Source organism: Euleptes europaea, chromosome 5 (genome assembly GCF_029931775.1).
Source record: "Euleptes europaea isolate rEulEur1 chromosome 5, rEulEur1.hap1, whole genome shotgun sequence".
Classification (NCBI taxonomy): domain Eukaryota; kingdom Metazoa; phylum Chordata; class Lepidosauria; order Squamata; family Sphaerodactylidae; genus Euleptes; species Euleptes europaea.
The window spans coordinates 26,319,690-26,336,545 of record NC_079316.1 but is presented as its reverse complement, the minus strand read 5'-3'; the positions used below and the strand labels follow the sequence as shown (position 1 = coordinate 26,336,545).

General features: G+C 40.6%; 1 protein-coding gene across 1 annotated transcript in view; it reads left to right on the top strand.

The window, feature by feature from the left end:
- Positions 1-10,064, top strand: part of RSRC1 (arginine and serine rich coiled-coil 1) — a 270,622-nt gene extending 260,558 nt beyond the window's left edge. Inside the window, exons 8-10 of the mRNA XM_056849746.1 lie at positions 4,823-4,929; positions 7,698-7,844; positions 9,958-10,064. Coding sequence (XP_056705724.1) covers positions 4,823-4,929; positions 7,698-7,844; positions 9,958-10,050 — 347 coding nt within the window. The 3' untranslated portion in view covers positions 10,051-10,064. The remainder of the gene's footprint in view (positions 1-4,822; positions 4,930-7,697; positions 7,845-9,957) is intronic.
- Positions 10,065-16,856: the final 6,792 nt, after the last annotated feature.

The window sequence follows — 16,856 nt, the reverse complement described above, 5'->3', positions numbered from 1 at the left end:
CCAAAATAATAAACAGATCCGAATGTTTCCATTTGTTACCAAATGTCATTACCTTTGGCATCAGAATTAACCATGTTAAAGCATGGACATCATTTGGGATGGTTTTCCTTTAGCTGTTATCTGACTGTGTCTCCCTACTGGAGAATGGTTGACTGAAACAAGAAGCAAGAAGAGGGTTTATTTGAGGCAAGAGGCAAACTCTGGTGGCTGAGGCTTGTTCTTTGGAAAGGTCAATATATAGGCAGGCTGTATGCCACACTATGCCAATTGACATTTGTTTGTTTGATTTCATTCAGTTGGCTTAGATTGGAGTAACTCTGCATAGGAAGGTGCCGTGTTTTGTATAACAAAAAGGTGTGGTTCACAAAATACCTTTCTGTGAAAGTATTGCTATATTTTTTTTAAAGGCTGAATCTTGATTTTGTTTGTTTGTTTGTTTGTTTAAATTGTACTTAAGCTTCTCTGTCAGTTTTCTGTGAACTTCAGTCACTACTTTCCATACCTTCTTAGCTACTGGAAAAGTCCCTGTGTTTGTAGGAACACTGTGTACTCTGAAAAGTAATTATAAAAACATTTACAAAAAAAGCCAGATTTACATCAAGGCAGATATTTTTAAGACGCTATTAAAAAAACCTCTGTCTTGAAACTCAGCTTTAAAAAAAATAAGATGATGTATTTTGGGATATCAAATACAAGGACCTTAAAGCCCTATTGTGGATATGTTGTGCTTTAACTGGTAATACATTGCCACCTGCTGTTTTCCGGAGGTCATTGCTGCAGTGTTATTGTTGATTTGCAGATGGTAACCCATGTGATTTGAGCAGACAGATTGAAACTGAAGCTCGTCACACGAAGCTCTTGCCAAGCCTTTTGCAGAACTGTATTAATAATTTTCCTTTGTGTATGCATTTATCCTGTTTTTCTTCACTACCTGTGGCAATCAACTAAAAGGAGCAAAGCTACTAGAGGCAAGCTTAATTGTGATTCTTGTAGAAGGAAAGATTTATGTATGAAAAATGGCATCAACAGTCACTAATAGTTCTGTATTGTCAGTCTGACCAGAGTGAAAGGACTTGCTGTACAATGAGTTAGTATTGATTTTTTTTGTCTGTACCCTCTTAGCTTTCTGACTCCATTATTTTTGATTTTACTATGAAATATATATCCTTTCTACTGACATCTGACAAACAATATATGGAAGTCATTTTATCTACCAATAATGTGTTTGTCAACAATATTGTAGACTAATGGATACAGCTTCCTTCCAGTCCATTTTTATCCAGTTAATGTCACCAAAGTAATTCTGGAAAACATTCTGTGATTTTGTTTCTCCTGGGGACACGTCCTCACATTGCAACTATCATTCACATTAGAGGACTCACAAATACCAAAGGTCGCCCCCAACAGCTGCTTACGGTTTCCCAGGGCACATGTGTGCGACAAAAGAGACATGGATGTCACAACTCACAAATGATATGCTACAGATAACGGACTTACTTTCCCCCCTACACAAATGTGACTGGTAAAGAGATATCTTCATCTGTAAAGCAGCCTTTAGACTCAGGCTTGCCTGTGAATCTCAGATACAGGCTTTAGTTGGGGGTATCTGGCTTGAGTTGTCATAGGTGTAAAATATTTTCCAGTAACCGAGTAACTTGCAAGTACACCTCTCCAGCCACCTAATGGTTTGTCAAGAAGAGAGAAAGAGCAGCATGGGACTTTCAGCAGCTGGAAAATGCTGGGGCAAACAAGACAACCACTGTTGGTAACTAAATGCTGGACTAGATGGACTTTAGTGGCAGGATCCAGAAAGGGAATTGTCTTGTTCTTAGCCCTATACTATATTCAGTTCATGTGGTTTGCCTGTAGTTTTTTCATATTGTTAAATATGCAAATAAAACACACATTTTAGCTGTGGCCTCCATTCTACAATATATTTTTGAACTATTAGTATTATACAAGTGGGAACCTACAAGGATTTGCGGGGGGATCTCCCTCTCTCACCCACTATTTCCTCTTTCACATGAACACATGAAGCTGCCTTATACTGAATCAGACCCTGGGTCCATCAAAGTCAGTACTGTCTGCTCAGTCCGGCAGCGGCTCTCCAGGGTCTCAGGCAGAGGTCTTTCATATCACCTGCTTGCCTAGTCCCTTTAACTGGAGATGCCGGGGATTGATCCTGGGACCTTCTGCATTCCAAGCAGATGCTCTTCCACTGAGCCACAGCCCCTTCCCTGAAAGCCCCCATAGCCTCTCTCCTTTTTCTGCTTCCTTCTCTCCTTCCCCCCAGCAGCCAATGGACTTTTCTCTGCCCTCCTGCCTTCAGCTTTCCCTCCCCCACCCCTGGCAGCCTCCACCTAGGAAAACGATGACCCAGTTGTGTGGCGCTGGCCACTGGGCCAGGCCCACTTACATGGTAAGGAACCTTCAAGGACTTGTGGAGAGGTACCTCACTTTCCCCTTTATCCCCATCCCTGCACAATTTCCTCTTTCCTTCTTCTGGCAATCCCCATATCTTCTCCCCTTCCCCTACCTCATACCCTCCTTGGCCATTCACCAACCTACTTTTTATTTGCCTCCCATCTTCAGCTATATTTATTAATTTACTTCATTTATACCCTGCTTAAGTTATTCTCCTTTCCTCCTTTTTATCTGCACAACAACCCTGTCAGGCAGATTAGGCTGAAAGTATGTGACAGGTCCAAAATCACTCAGTGAATTTCCACAGCAAGATGGGGTTTGAACTTGGGTCTCCCAGACCCTACTCTGAAGCTCTAACCACTACACCACACTGGCTTTCATAGGGTGACTGCTGTTGAACAGTAGCAAGGAAGCCAGTCGTAGATAAGTCATGCAAGTCAGGTATTATCAAGTCACCCAATGGTTGCTGCCAAGCCTCGCTCCAGTGAGTCCTCCCGGAAAGGCCAAAATAAGCCTGGAAAGGAACTTGCTCCCCTCCCCTGCAGCTTTTACTCAAAAAGAAGCATGGAATGCTGTGGTTGCCTAGCAACAGCCACTGAGGGAGTCCGTTTTTTAAAGATACAGGCACTACTTTTATCATTGGGGGGGAATTTAAACTCCCCAATGTTTCTTTTTTTTTTTTTTAGGTTTCACATTTTTCTGTGAACCTGTGATGTTCTTCAGGTTTGTGGAAAGATCTGGATCTGTCTTTCCAATCACCGGATTTAAGTATCATAGACTGTCTTCTCAAGCTGCTGGATTGTGGCAGACACAGAAAATGTGGAGTTTCCTCACTTGACACTGAATATATGCTTAAGCATCCACTGGATAAAGCCATTACTACTGGCATGATGGTGTGGGAGATTATGAAAGGATCTACATACACAGACTGGGATGGACAGAATAGAAAATCTTAGATGAAGACAAAACTAGTTCCCTATATTCTAATAGTGAAATCGGCCAAATCTGAAGTTTCCGGGGCTAAATTTCTTTCCATAGCTGAGTATGGCAGTCGAGGGTTGTTATATTTCTCTAGCTATTAAGTTGAGAGACTACAGCTATACAGTAGAGTTGATTATAACATTCTCTTCTGTCTTTGAACAAGTAAAGCCTTTACATTTATCCAAATATATATGTGTGGTTCATCCATAGAAATAAATATTGAGGTATTCTGCTACCTAAAGGGTGACGTGCTCAGTACCCTATGGTGCTGACACTAAAAATAATCAAGGTTTTCTTTGGAGAGATGTGCCTAACAGGTGTGTTGGATGACAGATCACAGCTCCTCTTCTCAACAAAGGAAATCTTTTCTGATAAATATCACCCACAAAAAAAACCCTGTGCTGCTGTGAAGTTCTGTCATCACTGGATGCAAACGGCTTGGTTTAGCAGTGGTGCATTAAACTACTAATATTTCTGATGCATCGTTTTGTTGCCACTATGTATTTGCTTGATCCTTACTTATTTCTAACAGCAGTGAAATATGCAGCACTCATGTTTATTAAAATGAACTTTAAAGGGAATGAGTGCCAGTCTGTAAAATGAAATTTTCCTAACTCCGCCGCATTCTTCCAACTTTTTCAATTATGAAGACTGAAAAAAATATGTTGCACAAAAGTACCATTGGAATATTTAAAAGGCACGTAAGAATCGATATGGATATTTTCATCAAGCTGCTTTAGCACTACAACGTCCTTTGTAGAATCAGCCTTCAGTGTATAGCAGTGATTCTTAGTGTGATTGACGTCCTTGGGAATCTGAGGGTTGCCCATGGCGGGTGAATAGAGGCAGGAGACCAATCTCTGTTATTGCCAGAGATTACAGTGGATTATGTGTCCACCTTTCGGTGTGTGTATGTGGTGGGTGGAGATCCTCTGTACTCACTGCAACACATGTCAAACTAATTATTAATACATTTGTGGTCATCAGGTATAGTAGTTAGATTGTCGGGCTAGGATCTGAGAAACCCAGGTTCAAATCTCCTTTGTGCCATGAAAGCTAACTAGATGACTTTGGGCCAGTTGTCTCTCAGCCTAACCTACCTCACAAGGTTCTTGTTGTGAGGATAAAATGGAGGAGGGAAGTGTATTGTAACCTGCTTTAGGTCCCCATCGGGGAGAAAAGTCTGGTATAAATAGTAAAATAAAAAGTGGAGTAAATGGTAAATGCTTAATTGTTAATTAAGTAATTTTGGCTTTGCTTCTTCCCCAAACAAAGCAGGAATGGTTTCTTCTTGGCAGAGTCATAACTTACCTTTAACTTTCTATTCCCTGAGCAACAGAAATGAGTAGAAGACTATTGCATAGCATTTATCGTAAACTTGTGCTAAGCCATACTGATGCTATACCTTCTTCCATAGACCAAACCAGCCTTGTAGAACAAGTGAAACGAGTGAAAGAAATTGAAGCAATCGAAAGTGATTCCTTTATTCCACAAGCATTCAGATCAAGTAAAGAAGTAAAAAAGGTACGTTTTCAATCCTCTTTCTTGCAGGGAGCCCCTTGTGAAATGGTACAGAACAGATACAATGCAATCCCACATGAACTGTGACATAGATTGCTGCTAACACTAGAAATCACAATCTCTCTAGTCAACCTACAACTATGGATCCAATGTGAAAGTGATAACATATTTAATATGCTCCAGGAATCATGTTCTGCCTACAATAATTGATTAATTTAAGTAAACCCATCTTGAGCCCTGGCCAGGATATCCCAGGTTAGCCTGATCTTATCAGATCTTGGAAGCTAAGCAGGGTCGGCCCTGGATAGTATTTGGATGGGAGACCACCAAGGCTCACTGCGCAGAGGCAGGCAGTGGCAAACCACCTCTGAACGTCTCTTACCTTGAAAACCCTATGGTGTCGCCATAAGGCGGCTGTGACTTGACAGCAAAAAAAGTCCTCCTTGAGCCTTGGTGAGAAAAGCAGATGATAAACAAACAGCCCATTCCTGAGATTTCGGCCGAAACCTCATAGGAGGCGGCGTTACCTCCACGCCAGCATAAGTGCGTGTAATCACAGATTTACACACACACTGGCGGCGAGGCCAGTCCCGCTGGCGGCCGAGCGCTGTGGGACCGCGCCTCGCCCCTCTGCCAGTGCGGCCTCTCCGTGGCACAGGCAACGGCATAGAGTAGCCGCGCCAGCGCAGGGGGGCAGGGAGGGGGGAGGAGCCGCCGGTTAGGCGGCTTCCTATCCCTGTTCGGCCCGGTATGCCGGCACTGGGAATGGCAGCCTCACTGTTCCCTATGGGGCAAAAGGCCCAGGTTAAACAAAAAAAAAAAAAGGCAGCGAAACGGCTTTTTTTTTGTTTTGTTTAATTGCGTACACAAAATGGCTTAGGAGGAGGCGCAGCTGCACCTCTTCCCCTCCGTTTGCGTACGCCGTCAGCTCAGGAATAGGCTGAAAGACACTAACTGAAACAATTTGTTCTAGAAGCAACAGGACATGAGTATTGTTGCAGATGCAGCCGTTTGACCATATTTTACATGTTGAAATAAAATTTGTTAGCTCTTGGCTTTGGCCCAAAGAAGTGTGGAGTTGTTTTCATGCATGCGTGGGTGTTTTTCAGCCTCTCCCTTCTGGCTACAATCCCACCCCCCCACCCCAAGTGCCTTCTCTGGAAGGTTAAGAATCAGTGGTCCAGGGCTCAAGCACAATGAGAGGCTGTCACCACATAGTAAAATGACCCAAAAATGTGGATGTATCTGTGCTTTGGGTTGTATGCCTATGCTTGGATCCAAGCCACTGTCATAATGAAAAACCTTTTAATGTTATTTGCTAGTGGAAAATATCAGAAGCAATAGTCATCAGAGAGAATTTTTGTCCATTAAGGAAGTTCTCTTACATAGGAAATACGGGTTTAGGAGTGGGTTGGAGCCGCTGTGGCTCTGTGATGACTGTTGCCTTTTTTGGAGGGCTGTTTCAGACATCATTGTTCCCCCTCCCTAGTTGAGCTGAATCTCAGGAGAAGGGTATTACCTGTAAAGTGCAGAGGACCTATGCTGATGGTCATACTTACGGGCTTGTGTTTGGCTGGTAAGTGCTGGGTGTACCTGAGGTTTTTAAACACCATACTCATGAGCCTCTCACGCCAACTGCATTTTAAAAAAATTATTACACCAGTGAGGCCTCTTACACCAGCAGAAGTGCTGATGGCAGAAAAGCCAGGAGTGGTGAATTCATGTGATTTCCCCCCCTCCTCACTCCAACCCCTCCCACAGCCTGCATGGCTTTTTGTCAACTCAGGTCCCCAACCTCCCCCTGTGGGTCAGAAGAGACTGCTGGGGGAAGGGGAACCTGTGGAAGATCAGCTTCACAGAAATCAACTCTTTGTTTTCATCTATTGTTTTATACCATAAATGTATAAATACTTGTGGAACTGTTTTGAGACCTTAGTACATGGGAGGCTACAAATATAAATAAAATCACAAATCATAACCAGAAAAGACATTGCAATCCACACAGATCAGAGGCCAAAGGCTGCTGCTTTCCCTCTGTCCTTCTGTGTTCCGAGTCATCCTGTGGTCTGTTAAACAGGGCTGGCAAGTCTGTGTAGGTGAAATTTTTGAACAAAAAGAATTCCTGTTACTCAGTAGGCGTAGAGGTTAGAAGTGGCGAACTCTAATCTGGTGAACCGGGTTTGTTTCCTCACTCCTCCACAGGAAGCCTGCTGGGTGACCTTGGGCCAGTCACAATTCTCTCCGAACTCTCTCAGTCCCACCTACCTCACAAGGTGTGTTGTAGGGAGGGGAAGGGAAGGAGATTGTAAGCCACTCTGAGACTCCTTCAAGGTAGAGAAAAGTGGGGTGTAAAATCCAACTCTTCTTCTTCTTCTCTTTTTGATCATCCCTCTGATGCCACAAGAAGATAATAGGTAGGATCCAACGGTGCCCTTCCATATGTGGGGCTTCTGCACAGGGAAGGTGTCTTTTACACCTCATGCTAGAATGTTGTCCTAAAATGTGGAAATTAATCTAAAATGTCTTTCTGCAAGAGATTGCAACACAATCTCTTGCACACATAGAAGTGTAAGAACTCCTAAAGAAACTACCTTCTGTAGCACAACATGGACTCTTGCACTGATATCCCCAAAACAGTGTGAGTGACCATTTTCTTTCTGCTCACAGTTCTTTGGATGGAACCCAGTGTTCCCAAGGCATTCAGAGTAAGGTTAGTTTAGTCATAAAGATGGTGAACCCTTATTCTGTATCCTATCTTTTCTTTCTATTAGGCGACAGAACCTGTTGAAGTAAAGATTGAACCTGCAGCAGTAGGTGTGACAAATGCTGGTTTGGTTAGTACTGAAAAAGAAATAGTGACTACAAGTATTCCTACTGCTATCAAGTACCAAGATGAGAACTCACTAGCCCATCCCAATGTAAGCATGGTGTTACTTTGATTAACAAATTCATTTGGAGGGGAAGAGATTAGGTTATATCATCTGGGTACCCAAACATACATTTAACAACTTAAAATACATATTTCATAAAACAAACATTGAAATTCATAACAGGAGCATTGCTATGTCAGCCTGAAGTGCTGTTGCTGTGTTCATACTCAGGGAAGGTAATTGAAAGATCTTTTTTCAAAGTTGTAAACCTGTATAATGTGTTTGGGTTAGTTTTATTTCTCACAATTTAATGGTAGATTTTCATGTTCGCTTCCATCCCAGAGAGTATATTCCTCATGTGTCTATAGAGAAAGGATGCCCACGTAATTGGAATGTATACTGACGTCTGCCTAACAAAATATTGTCACTTTCAAGTGAACAAAGTGTCAGGAAACACTTTCAAAAAGATACTTCTGCATACATTTTTGTTGTGTCACTACAAGGCACAGGTTGAAGGCATAACATTTAAATAACATATCCTATGAAATAAAAGTTCAAGGGGCAGGTCTGGTCTATTGAGCACACACCTTTTTTCACTTTTGAAACTGAAACATTCCTGATACAGTCAGAGATGTACATTTCTGGAAATTTTGAGGCCATGGTGGTGGTGGGGGGACAGAAATTTTGGGGAAATTGAAATATATGCAATATTTACATTCCCATCAAACAAACCTATTTTGCTGCTATAACAATATAAAATACATCATTTGTCATTTAGTTGGTATAAATAATTCTACTAATTGCCATATTAAATGCCTTAGTTTTCTACAAGCAGAATTGTAAATATATCCAACGCTTCAGAGAGAGAAATACAAGCTCTTGTACCCTAGCATATGTGTCTCAATTTCTGACATTCGAGAGGTAGGAAAAAAATAGAACCTGAAACAAGAAAACAAATGTTATAGTAAGGAAGTGCAGTATTTGGACAGATATAGTCTCATGCAGTTACAATAGGTAGGACTACTAGCATTTTTGGATCTCAGGTTAAACTTAGTAATCTTGAAAACACTGGACTATAATAATTTATTGCCAACAAACACATTATAGCATAGGGACACTTTACGTATGCTCAGAGGCACCAAAAATTGTGCCAATGGTTAAACCAGATTTATCTATCACATCTGTTTCCAAGGTGCTTGATGCAGCTTTGTAGCTACAAACAATTCTGTTAAATAAGTTGCATTGAGAAATAGCAATTTGCCTAAAGGCATCTTGTTTGCATCAGGTTTGAGCTTAGGTTTCCTGCCGCCAAGCCTAACACTATCACTTCTGGATCATCATTCTAGTAGGCTCCTAGTGAACATTGGTGTTAATTAAGCCCTGCGTTCTCCCTTGGATTGAGACCAGCATTGTGTAGTGGTTACAGTATCAGACTAGGATCTGGAAGACTTGGGTTCAAATCCACACTGTGTCTTGAAAGCTGACTGAGTGACCTTGAACCAGTCACATACACTCAGTGTAACCTACCCCTCAGGGTGGTTGTAAGAATAAAATGCAGGAGGGAAAACGAGTTCCCACTGGAGAGAAAGCAGGGTGTAAATATCTGAACAAATAAATAAACTTTCACAACTCACTGTACAACCCATAATATAAATGTCTGTTTTTTATGCAGGAAACCTTTCCCATACCAAGGCATATAAGGGCTATTCTAAGATACTTGAGCCAAACGCTCGTCTTCCTTTCAAATGAGCTTTGGCCTTTGAAGGTGGTCTTTGCAAACCTGGGGAGATGGATGAAGAGTTTGGTGATTTGATATGGGGCTTAATTTGAAAACAGAGGGGCCAGACCTGAAGCCTGCCCAGATGTGTGGCTGCTAAGTAGCGAGAGAAAGGGTGTGCTCAGTAGCATTTTCCTCTTCATAGTACTGAGTTCTGACATTGAAAATAGGTTCCTGGGCTGAGCTTTGATGCCAGTTGACCAGTTTGCCAATAAAATTCTTTTACTGGGACACTTGAAGATGTTGTTCCCCTCTGCCCGACCAATTGCTTGAGCTTTCTGGCAATGAATGTCACTGGGTATCGTCAAGCGAGATTCACAAACTGCAGTCCTCAGCATGGCATCTATATAAGTTGTGTCTTTTTTTCTTTTTCTGCTCTTGTAGCTGTTTGTTGACAAAGCGGAAGCTGAAGAGAGATGGTTCCAGAGGCTGATGGCCCTTCGACAAGAAAGGCTGATGGGCAGTCCTGTGGCCTGAGCTAATAGCCCACTTTCACTATCATCTCTGCTGTGGAATTCCAGGGGTAAATCTAGATCAGTGTCAAAGTAAATATGGCATCTGGTAAGACCTTTCTAAGCTGACCAGGATGAAACGGGTGAGAGGGGCTTCAAAGAGGGCACTGCCAGGTGGGGAAAGAAGCCTGCCACCTAGCAGGCAGCAGTGATGTCTTCGCTGTACTTTCAGAGAGAATCTGGTCCTACTGGGGGGAAGGGGGTGGGGGGGAAATGTAAAGGGTTTGTTTTATCCACCCATTTCCATGGTGTCGCCAAACACTGTAATGTCTTTGTAATTCAGAACTGAAGGTTACCTGTTTTTCATTGCCAGAGACTGTAAAATGTATACCTTTCTCTACCAACCAAATTAAGCATGACTCTTGAGTTTTTTAAGTTCTTTGACATTATAATTTTTAAAAATCCAGTGTTATTATTGTAGGAATTCTTGAGGAAGTAGTTGTGGTGTCTTGATGGCGACATCAGCACAATCCTAAACAGATTTACACCCTTCTAAAGTAGGCTTAGAAGATGTAACTATGCGTAAGAGGGCACTGTTACACTACTCTGGTCTCAGTTCATGATCAGTAATATATTTATTAGATATATTAGGAATATATCTAGGAATAAAATAAAAAGATAGAATGTAGTTTTGTTTTGTTTTTTGTTTTGCTATAACCAGATGCTCAAAGAAATATATATTAAAGGGTTCAGAACGCTTATGACTGAGAACTTTTCCTGAAGTAAAAAAAAAGAAGAAGAACCTAAGTCTCTATCAGGCAATACTGGCTAGTTTTTAAGATCTACAGTTGTGCGGTGGACATAGAGAGCAAATCAGTAAGCTACACTATTTAGTTTGATACGTATACATCTTGCTCATGGAATCCTCCTTTAGGGAAATTAGCTCATATCCTGTCCCATACCTTTATACTTACAGTCCTAGTTATTTCTAGAAGCATAATAATGTCAACAATTTTTTTTCTTCCCGTAAACCTATTTTTCCTTATGTGCAAGATAAATGGAAGGCTGAAGAGCAAGAAACAGCTTTTCAGTAATCTAAGCCATTGAATCATAAGTAGTTGAACCTATTTCCATTAATTTATGTACTATTTTGAGAATACTTTAATCCTGTTAGTAGTGTGCGACTCTGTATTGTATATGGTTTGTAAAATAATTTTCTCAGTTTGGTCAATAAATAAAATGAAAGCATTCTCTGTATAGATTGATTACTTTTCATCCTGCTGAACAGTGTAATCAATGTTAGATTATAAATGTATTTTTTTCTTAATTTACCCCAAAGGGCCAGAATTTAAGATAACAGAATATCTTAATGAGTAACAGAATATCCTAATGAGTAACAGAATATCTTAATGAGATTTTTTAAAAAAACACAGATGACAATACTAGAATTGCAGCCTCTTCAACCAGATACGAATTTGACCATTTGTTAAAAGCCAGGGGGGAAAGCAAAATGGTTTAGTCCATAGGAACACACATACAACCTGATATGTCTTTGCATCTCCCACAAAACTCAGTGGTATCTTCTAGCACCCAGTCTTTCTGCTTGGTGCCTGCTTGGTGCCAGCGTGGTGTAGTGTTTAAGAGCGGTGGTTTGGAGCAGTGGGCTCTGATCTGGATTTCGCTGCCAACATGGCAGCATTAGTGGCCGAGGCCCGCACTGCTGCATCACTCTCTGGTGCCAGTGTAAGTGCCCCTGTGCCGGCAGCTGTGCTACTTTATCACGGCACAAAGTGGCTCCTATGGTGCTTTGGCCCCCCGCTTCAGGATTGCACGATTACTTTTGTTAACTTGGTCAAGATTCTTGTGTTAGCTTAGTACAAAGAATAATAATCATTGTTAAAATAGTTTTGCAGCCCTGCTCTTGTCCAGAAGACGGTTTCAGTTTACTGTCGGCACCCCCAGCAGTCAGTTCTTGCCTTCATGGGGGATGCGTTGCCTCATTCTTTTCATTAATCTAAGGAAACAAGTCATATAACTCAGCCTACCAGTTCAGATCTTCTTCCTGAGCCCTGTTCAAGGTAAGGTGGGTGGTAACTAGAGACAGGGCTTTTTCAGTGGTGGTATCTCACCTTTGGCTTGCCTGGCGCCTACCATACTGTCCTATAACTTGCCAGGCCAAAATATTAATTTCTACCCCAAGCTTTTGAACTGAGGGGGTTCCATTTTTTTAAGCTTTTTTTACAGTCTGCTTCTAGCCTGCAGACTGTTTCAGGAGTATCATTTTAGACTGCTGAATATTGTTTCATGTTGTTTTAGAACCCCTGGTTTCTTTGCATGGCTCTTATTATTAATTATTCTTGGGTGGTTTTAATGCATTTACTATAGTGTTTGTTTGTTTTTTACTTTTGAACCACTTTGAACAGGTCTCTGGATCAACAGCTTATGTGAGTGATGTGCCATCAAGTTGCTTCTGATTTATGGCGACCCTATGAATTAATCATCTCCAAAACATCTTATCTTTAACAGCCTTGCTCAGGTCTTGCAAACTGAAGGCTGTGGCTTTCTTTATTGAGTCAATCCATCTCATGTTGGGTCTTCCTCTTTTCCTGCTGCCTTTTCCTTTTCCTAGCATTATTGTCTTCTCCAGTGAGTCTTGTCTTCTGATAATGTGACCAAAGTACAATAGCCTCAGTTTAGTCCTTTTAGCTTCTAGGGAGAGTTCAAGCTAGAACCCACTTATTTGTCTTTTTGGCAGTCCATGGTATTCGTAAAATTCTCCTACAACACCATATTTCAAATGAATATCTTTCTTCATTGTCCAACTTGTAATGGAGAATACTATAATATGAATTATCTTGATCTTTGTTGCCAGTAAGACATCTTTACCCTTAAGGATCTTTTCTAGCTCTTTCATGGCTGCCTTTCCCAGTTTCTATCTCCTCCTGATTTCTTGATTGCAATCTCTTTTTTGGTTGATAATTGAGCCAAGGAATGGAAAATCTTTAACAACAACATATACTTTTTCTAAATAAATAAATATGGCCAAAATGATATGCTGCAAAATTGGGTTGAGCATGTCCGATCTGAACTGTATAATGCTAACAGTACATTCCTAAGGAGAGTTACTCCAGTCTAAGCCCATTCATTTCAATGGGCTTAGACTGGAGTAACTCTCCTTAGGAATGCACTGTAAGCTCCCAAAGACAGGTTATGAGGCAGTATAGCCCACTGAAGTTGCAGCACATGCTTGTAGTAAATTACTAATGCAATTCCTTTTCCAAGTTCCACTGAGATACTTTCATGCTTAAATGGCAATGTGGTCATGTGGACTGACCTCCATTTGGAACTAGTCTCTCTGCTCTTTATCTCCAATACTACAAGTAAAGTTAAAACCTTCTTAAGTATCAGGCTTTTAAAATTGTCTTCTGCTATGTGGTTATTGAATGACAAGCCATGCTATCTGTTAACAATGTGTTTTAACGTGTGGATTGTAAATGAATATCTCCTTAAAGAACATCAGAACAGTGTTCCAATGGAAGAGCTTGCTTTATAGATTTGCAGCCTTATGAATATTTTGTGAGAGATACATCACAGGCTACTGACCTCTGACACAATATAAAAGATTTTTGTTGTGTGACTGCAGTATATAAGCATTATTTATTTACTGATAAATTATTGATAGTCCCCTAATTCATGTGTGATGGGAGGAAGTGGTCCTGCAAGTGACTTATAAGTGGAAGTGTGTCAAGAACCTGTAGAAATCAATGATGAATCTATCTATAGTTAGCCCCAGTGTAGGTTCTGTTTATGCAACAATGATGAATGGCAGATCTGCTAATGGAGATTTAAAAAAAATGTTATCAGTGATTAATGAGTGAAACTTGGGACCTTGGAAGATGTGTTTGTTTTCTGTAGTGTGTTTAAAGGATTTCTTGCTTGTCTCGGAAATATTACTGGATATTAATACTTAGAAGGGAAGGGACAGCATTTAAGGATTCCTTTTTCCCCAAAGAGGATGTCCAAGTAATTTACAGAGTGTATTAAAAGAAATCTTATGCTGTGTATTGATAGGGTTGAAGTGCTGCCAAGCACACAGATAAGTGCACAAGAGACTTTGAATTTTCTCTTAAATTCCCCTCAGTTAACATTCAAAGTAAAATCGGCACTGGTTTTGTCTCCCTCTGCATGACCCAGATGTGCTCCATTTGTGTAAGATCCAAGCAGTTTCTAGAGTAGTACAAATGTAGTAAAATGACAAGGGTATTCTCATCACTTTGAACATATGTTATGTGTTCCAGAAGCCCTTGCAGAGAAGACTTAAAATGCAATCGAAACCAAAGACTTAGTCGAGAAAGAATGGATATAAAATTATGGCTGAGGTGCAGAAAGTAGATAGAGAGCTTTCCCACCCCCTTCCCATAATACTAGAACTCAGGCACTCCCAGTGAAGCTGATGAGCAATAATTTCAAGACAATCAAAATGAAATATTTCTTTACACAACCAGCAATTAAATTGTGGTACTCACTGCTAGTGGACAGTTATGACCACAAGCATAGATGGCTTTAAAAGGGGGTTAGACCAATTTATGGAGGATCGGTCCATCAATGGCCACTAGCCATGATGAATAAAGGGAACCTCCATATATTGAAAGCAAACTTCTGAATACTATTGCTAAGAGGTAGCATCAGGGGAAGGCCTTGGCCTGCATGTGGTTTGTTGGCCTTTCAGGACAACTGGTTGGCCAGTGTGTGAAACAGGATGTGGGGACTACCTGGACCAGTGGTCTGATCCAGCAGGCTCTTATGCTCTTTCAAATATCTGATACTTTCTCTACATGCTGTCCCTGGATGAGTTCATCAAATTCAATGGCTTTCATTACCTCCAGTGTGCAGCTCTCACTGCCCCGGAGCGTTCTCCCTCAGTCCAATCCCACATCTTCAACTCCTTTATTTCTACTTAGATGCTTTATTGCTGTCTCATGCTCACTATTTCAAAGACTGAACATCTCATGTTTCCTCCTGATCTTTCCTCTCCTTTCATATTCTTCATATTCATTGACAATTCGATCATTTACTGTCTTGCTCGTACATGAAGTACTGGTTCCACCTTTGACTCCTGCCTTTCCTTAGCTCCCTTTCTTCAGTCTGTCCCCAAGTCATGTTGCTTTTCTATGTACAGTACTACAAAAATACAACCCCCTGCCTAAAACTCTAGTTCATACCATCTTGAACATTGCATCTTTCCCTCTAGCCCTGTGTTGTTGCTATTTATCCCCCTCACCTCAATTTAAAATTCTGTCGCTTACATCAATCATTCACCTATCTTGTTGCTCTGACAACTTGACATTCCTCTTTAAACCCCTACACTGGCTTCCTGTTTACTTCTGATTCAGCACAAACTCATAAGCTTGGATCCTATGAATGAGTTCCATGTGTGCTTAGGTAGTCTCTGCTCTGGCTCATACTTTCTCTTCTGCTAAAACTTCTGCTCGTGCAAGGGCTCAGTGAAAACCCTTGATCTGCCACAAGTGGGGGTTTCAGCAGAAGGGAAACTACACTCTGCGGCAGAAGCTATCTAGCAAGCATGGAACTCGTTCATAGGATCCAAGCCCACGTGTTTATATACAAAGCCATCCATGGCGAAGCTCTCCGTCTCTCTGCTCTCAAGCCCTAATCCATCTTGTCTATGAGTATTGCTTCTCCATTACGCTCAGCCAAAGATCATCAGTTCCCTCCGATGACTTGACCATTTCTCACTATTGTGCCTCTTAAGCCTCAAATTGCCTCCCAGAACCCCTGTACAAGATGCTGTCTCTCACTTCCTTCAGATCCCTTCTTTCCCATGAAGCGTTTTAATACATAACCTCATTCCCTATTGTGTAACTGAACTGAATGCATGTTTCTCCCTGTATATCCTCATCTCCATCTTTCTCCCTTCCTTCTGCTGTCTTCTCAGTGTCAACAGTCACCTCCAGGCTAGACTACTGCAACTTGCTCTATGTAAGGCTACCTTTTTTTAAAATAAATTTTTTATTATTTTTCCAAAATTATTAATCACATAGTTTAACAATGACATAAACAATAAAAAATAAAAACAAATAGGTAACATTGTTAAAAAAATTATATATAATAAAAAAATTGACTTCCCCTACACCTCCCTTCATCTTGTGATAAATTAGTAATCTCTTTTGCACAAAAGTCTAATCCTAATATTATTGTTAATATTTATTGATCTCTTTGACATTTATATTTTTTCAAGGGAAATTTTTTAATAGTTAATAATATCATATAAAGGAAAGAAAAAAGAAAAAAAGAAATAATAAAATAAAAAAGAAAAGAAATAATAAATATCACCAGTAATAAATGGATTAGCATAATAAAAAGCATTTGATTATTTCCATTAAAAATTAATTATTTTGTAAGTCCTCCATTTCTCCCTAACACTCATTTAATACATATTATTTTTCTAGTAAATTGATATCATGTATAGTTCTATTTCCATTATAACCAATCCTTTTAACCAGTTCCTTTTCAATCTTACCAAGAAAAGACACTAGACTCTTTTAAATTAGTCCCTTTATCCGGAATTTCCAGCATTTCTTTCTTTCCATAGTAGCAGTAATCGTTGAAGAGCATCCTTGGAAATTGGTGGTAAAGTCTCTTCTGCAGATAGATAGTTTCCATAGTAAATCCATGTTGCAGTGTCTTCCATCCCCAATTCCAAGAAAAGGATCCTGACAGCCCCAGTCTCTCCACTCATTAAATCCTCCAAGCAGGTGTTGAAAAGTTCATCAAGCAGATTAAGGGGACAGAAGTAAAAATCACTCACGT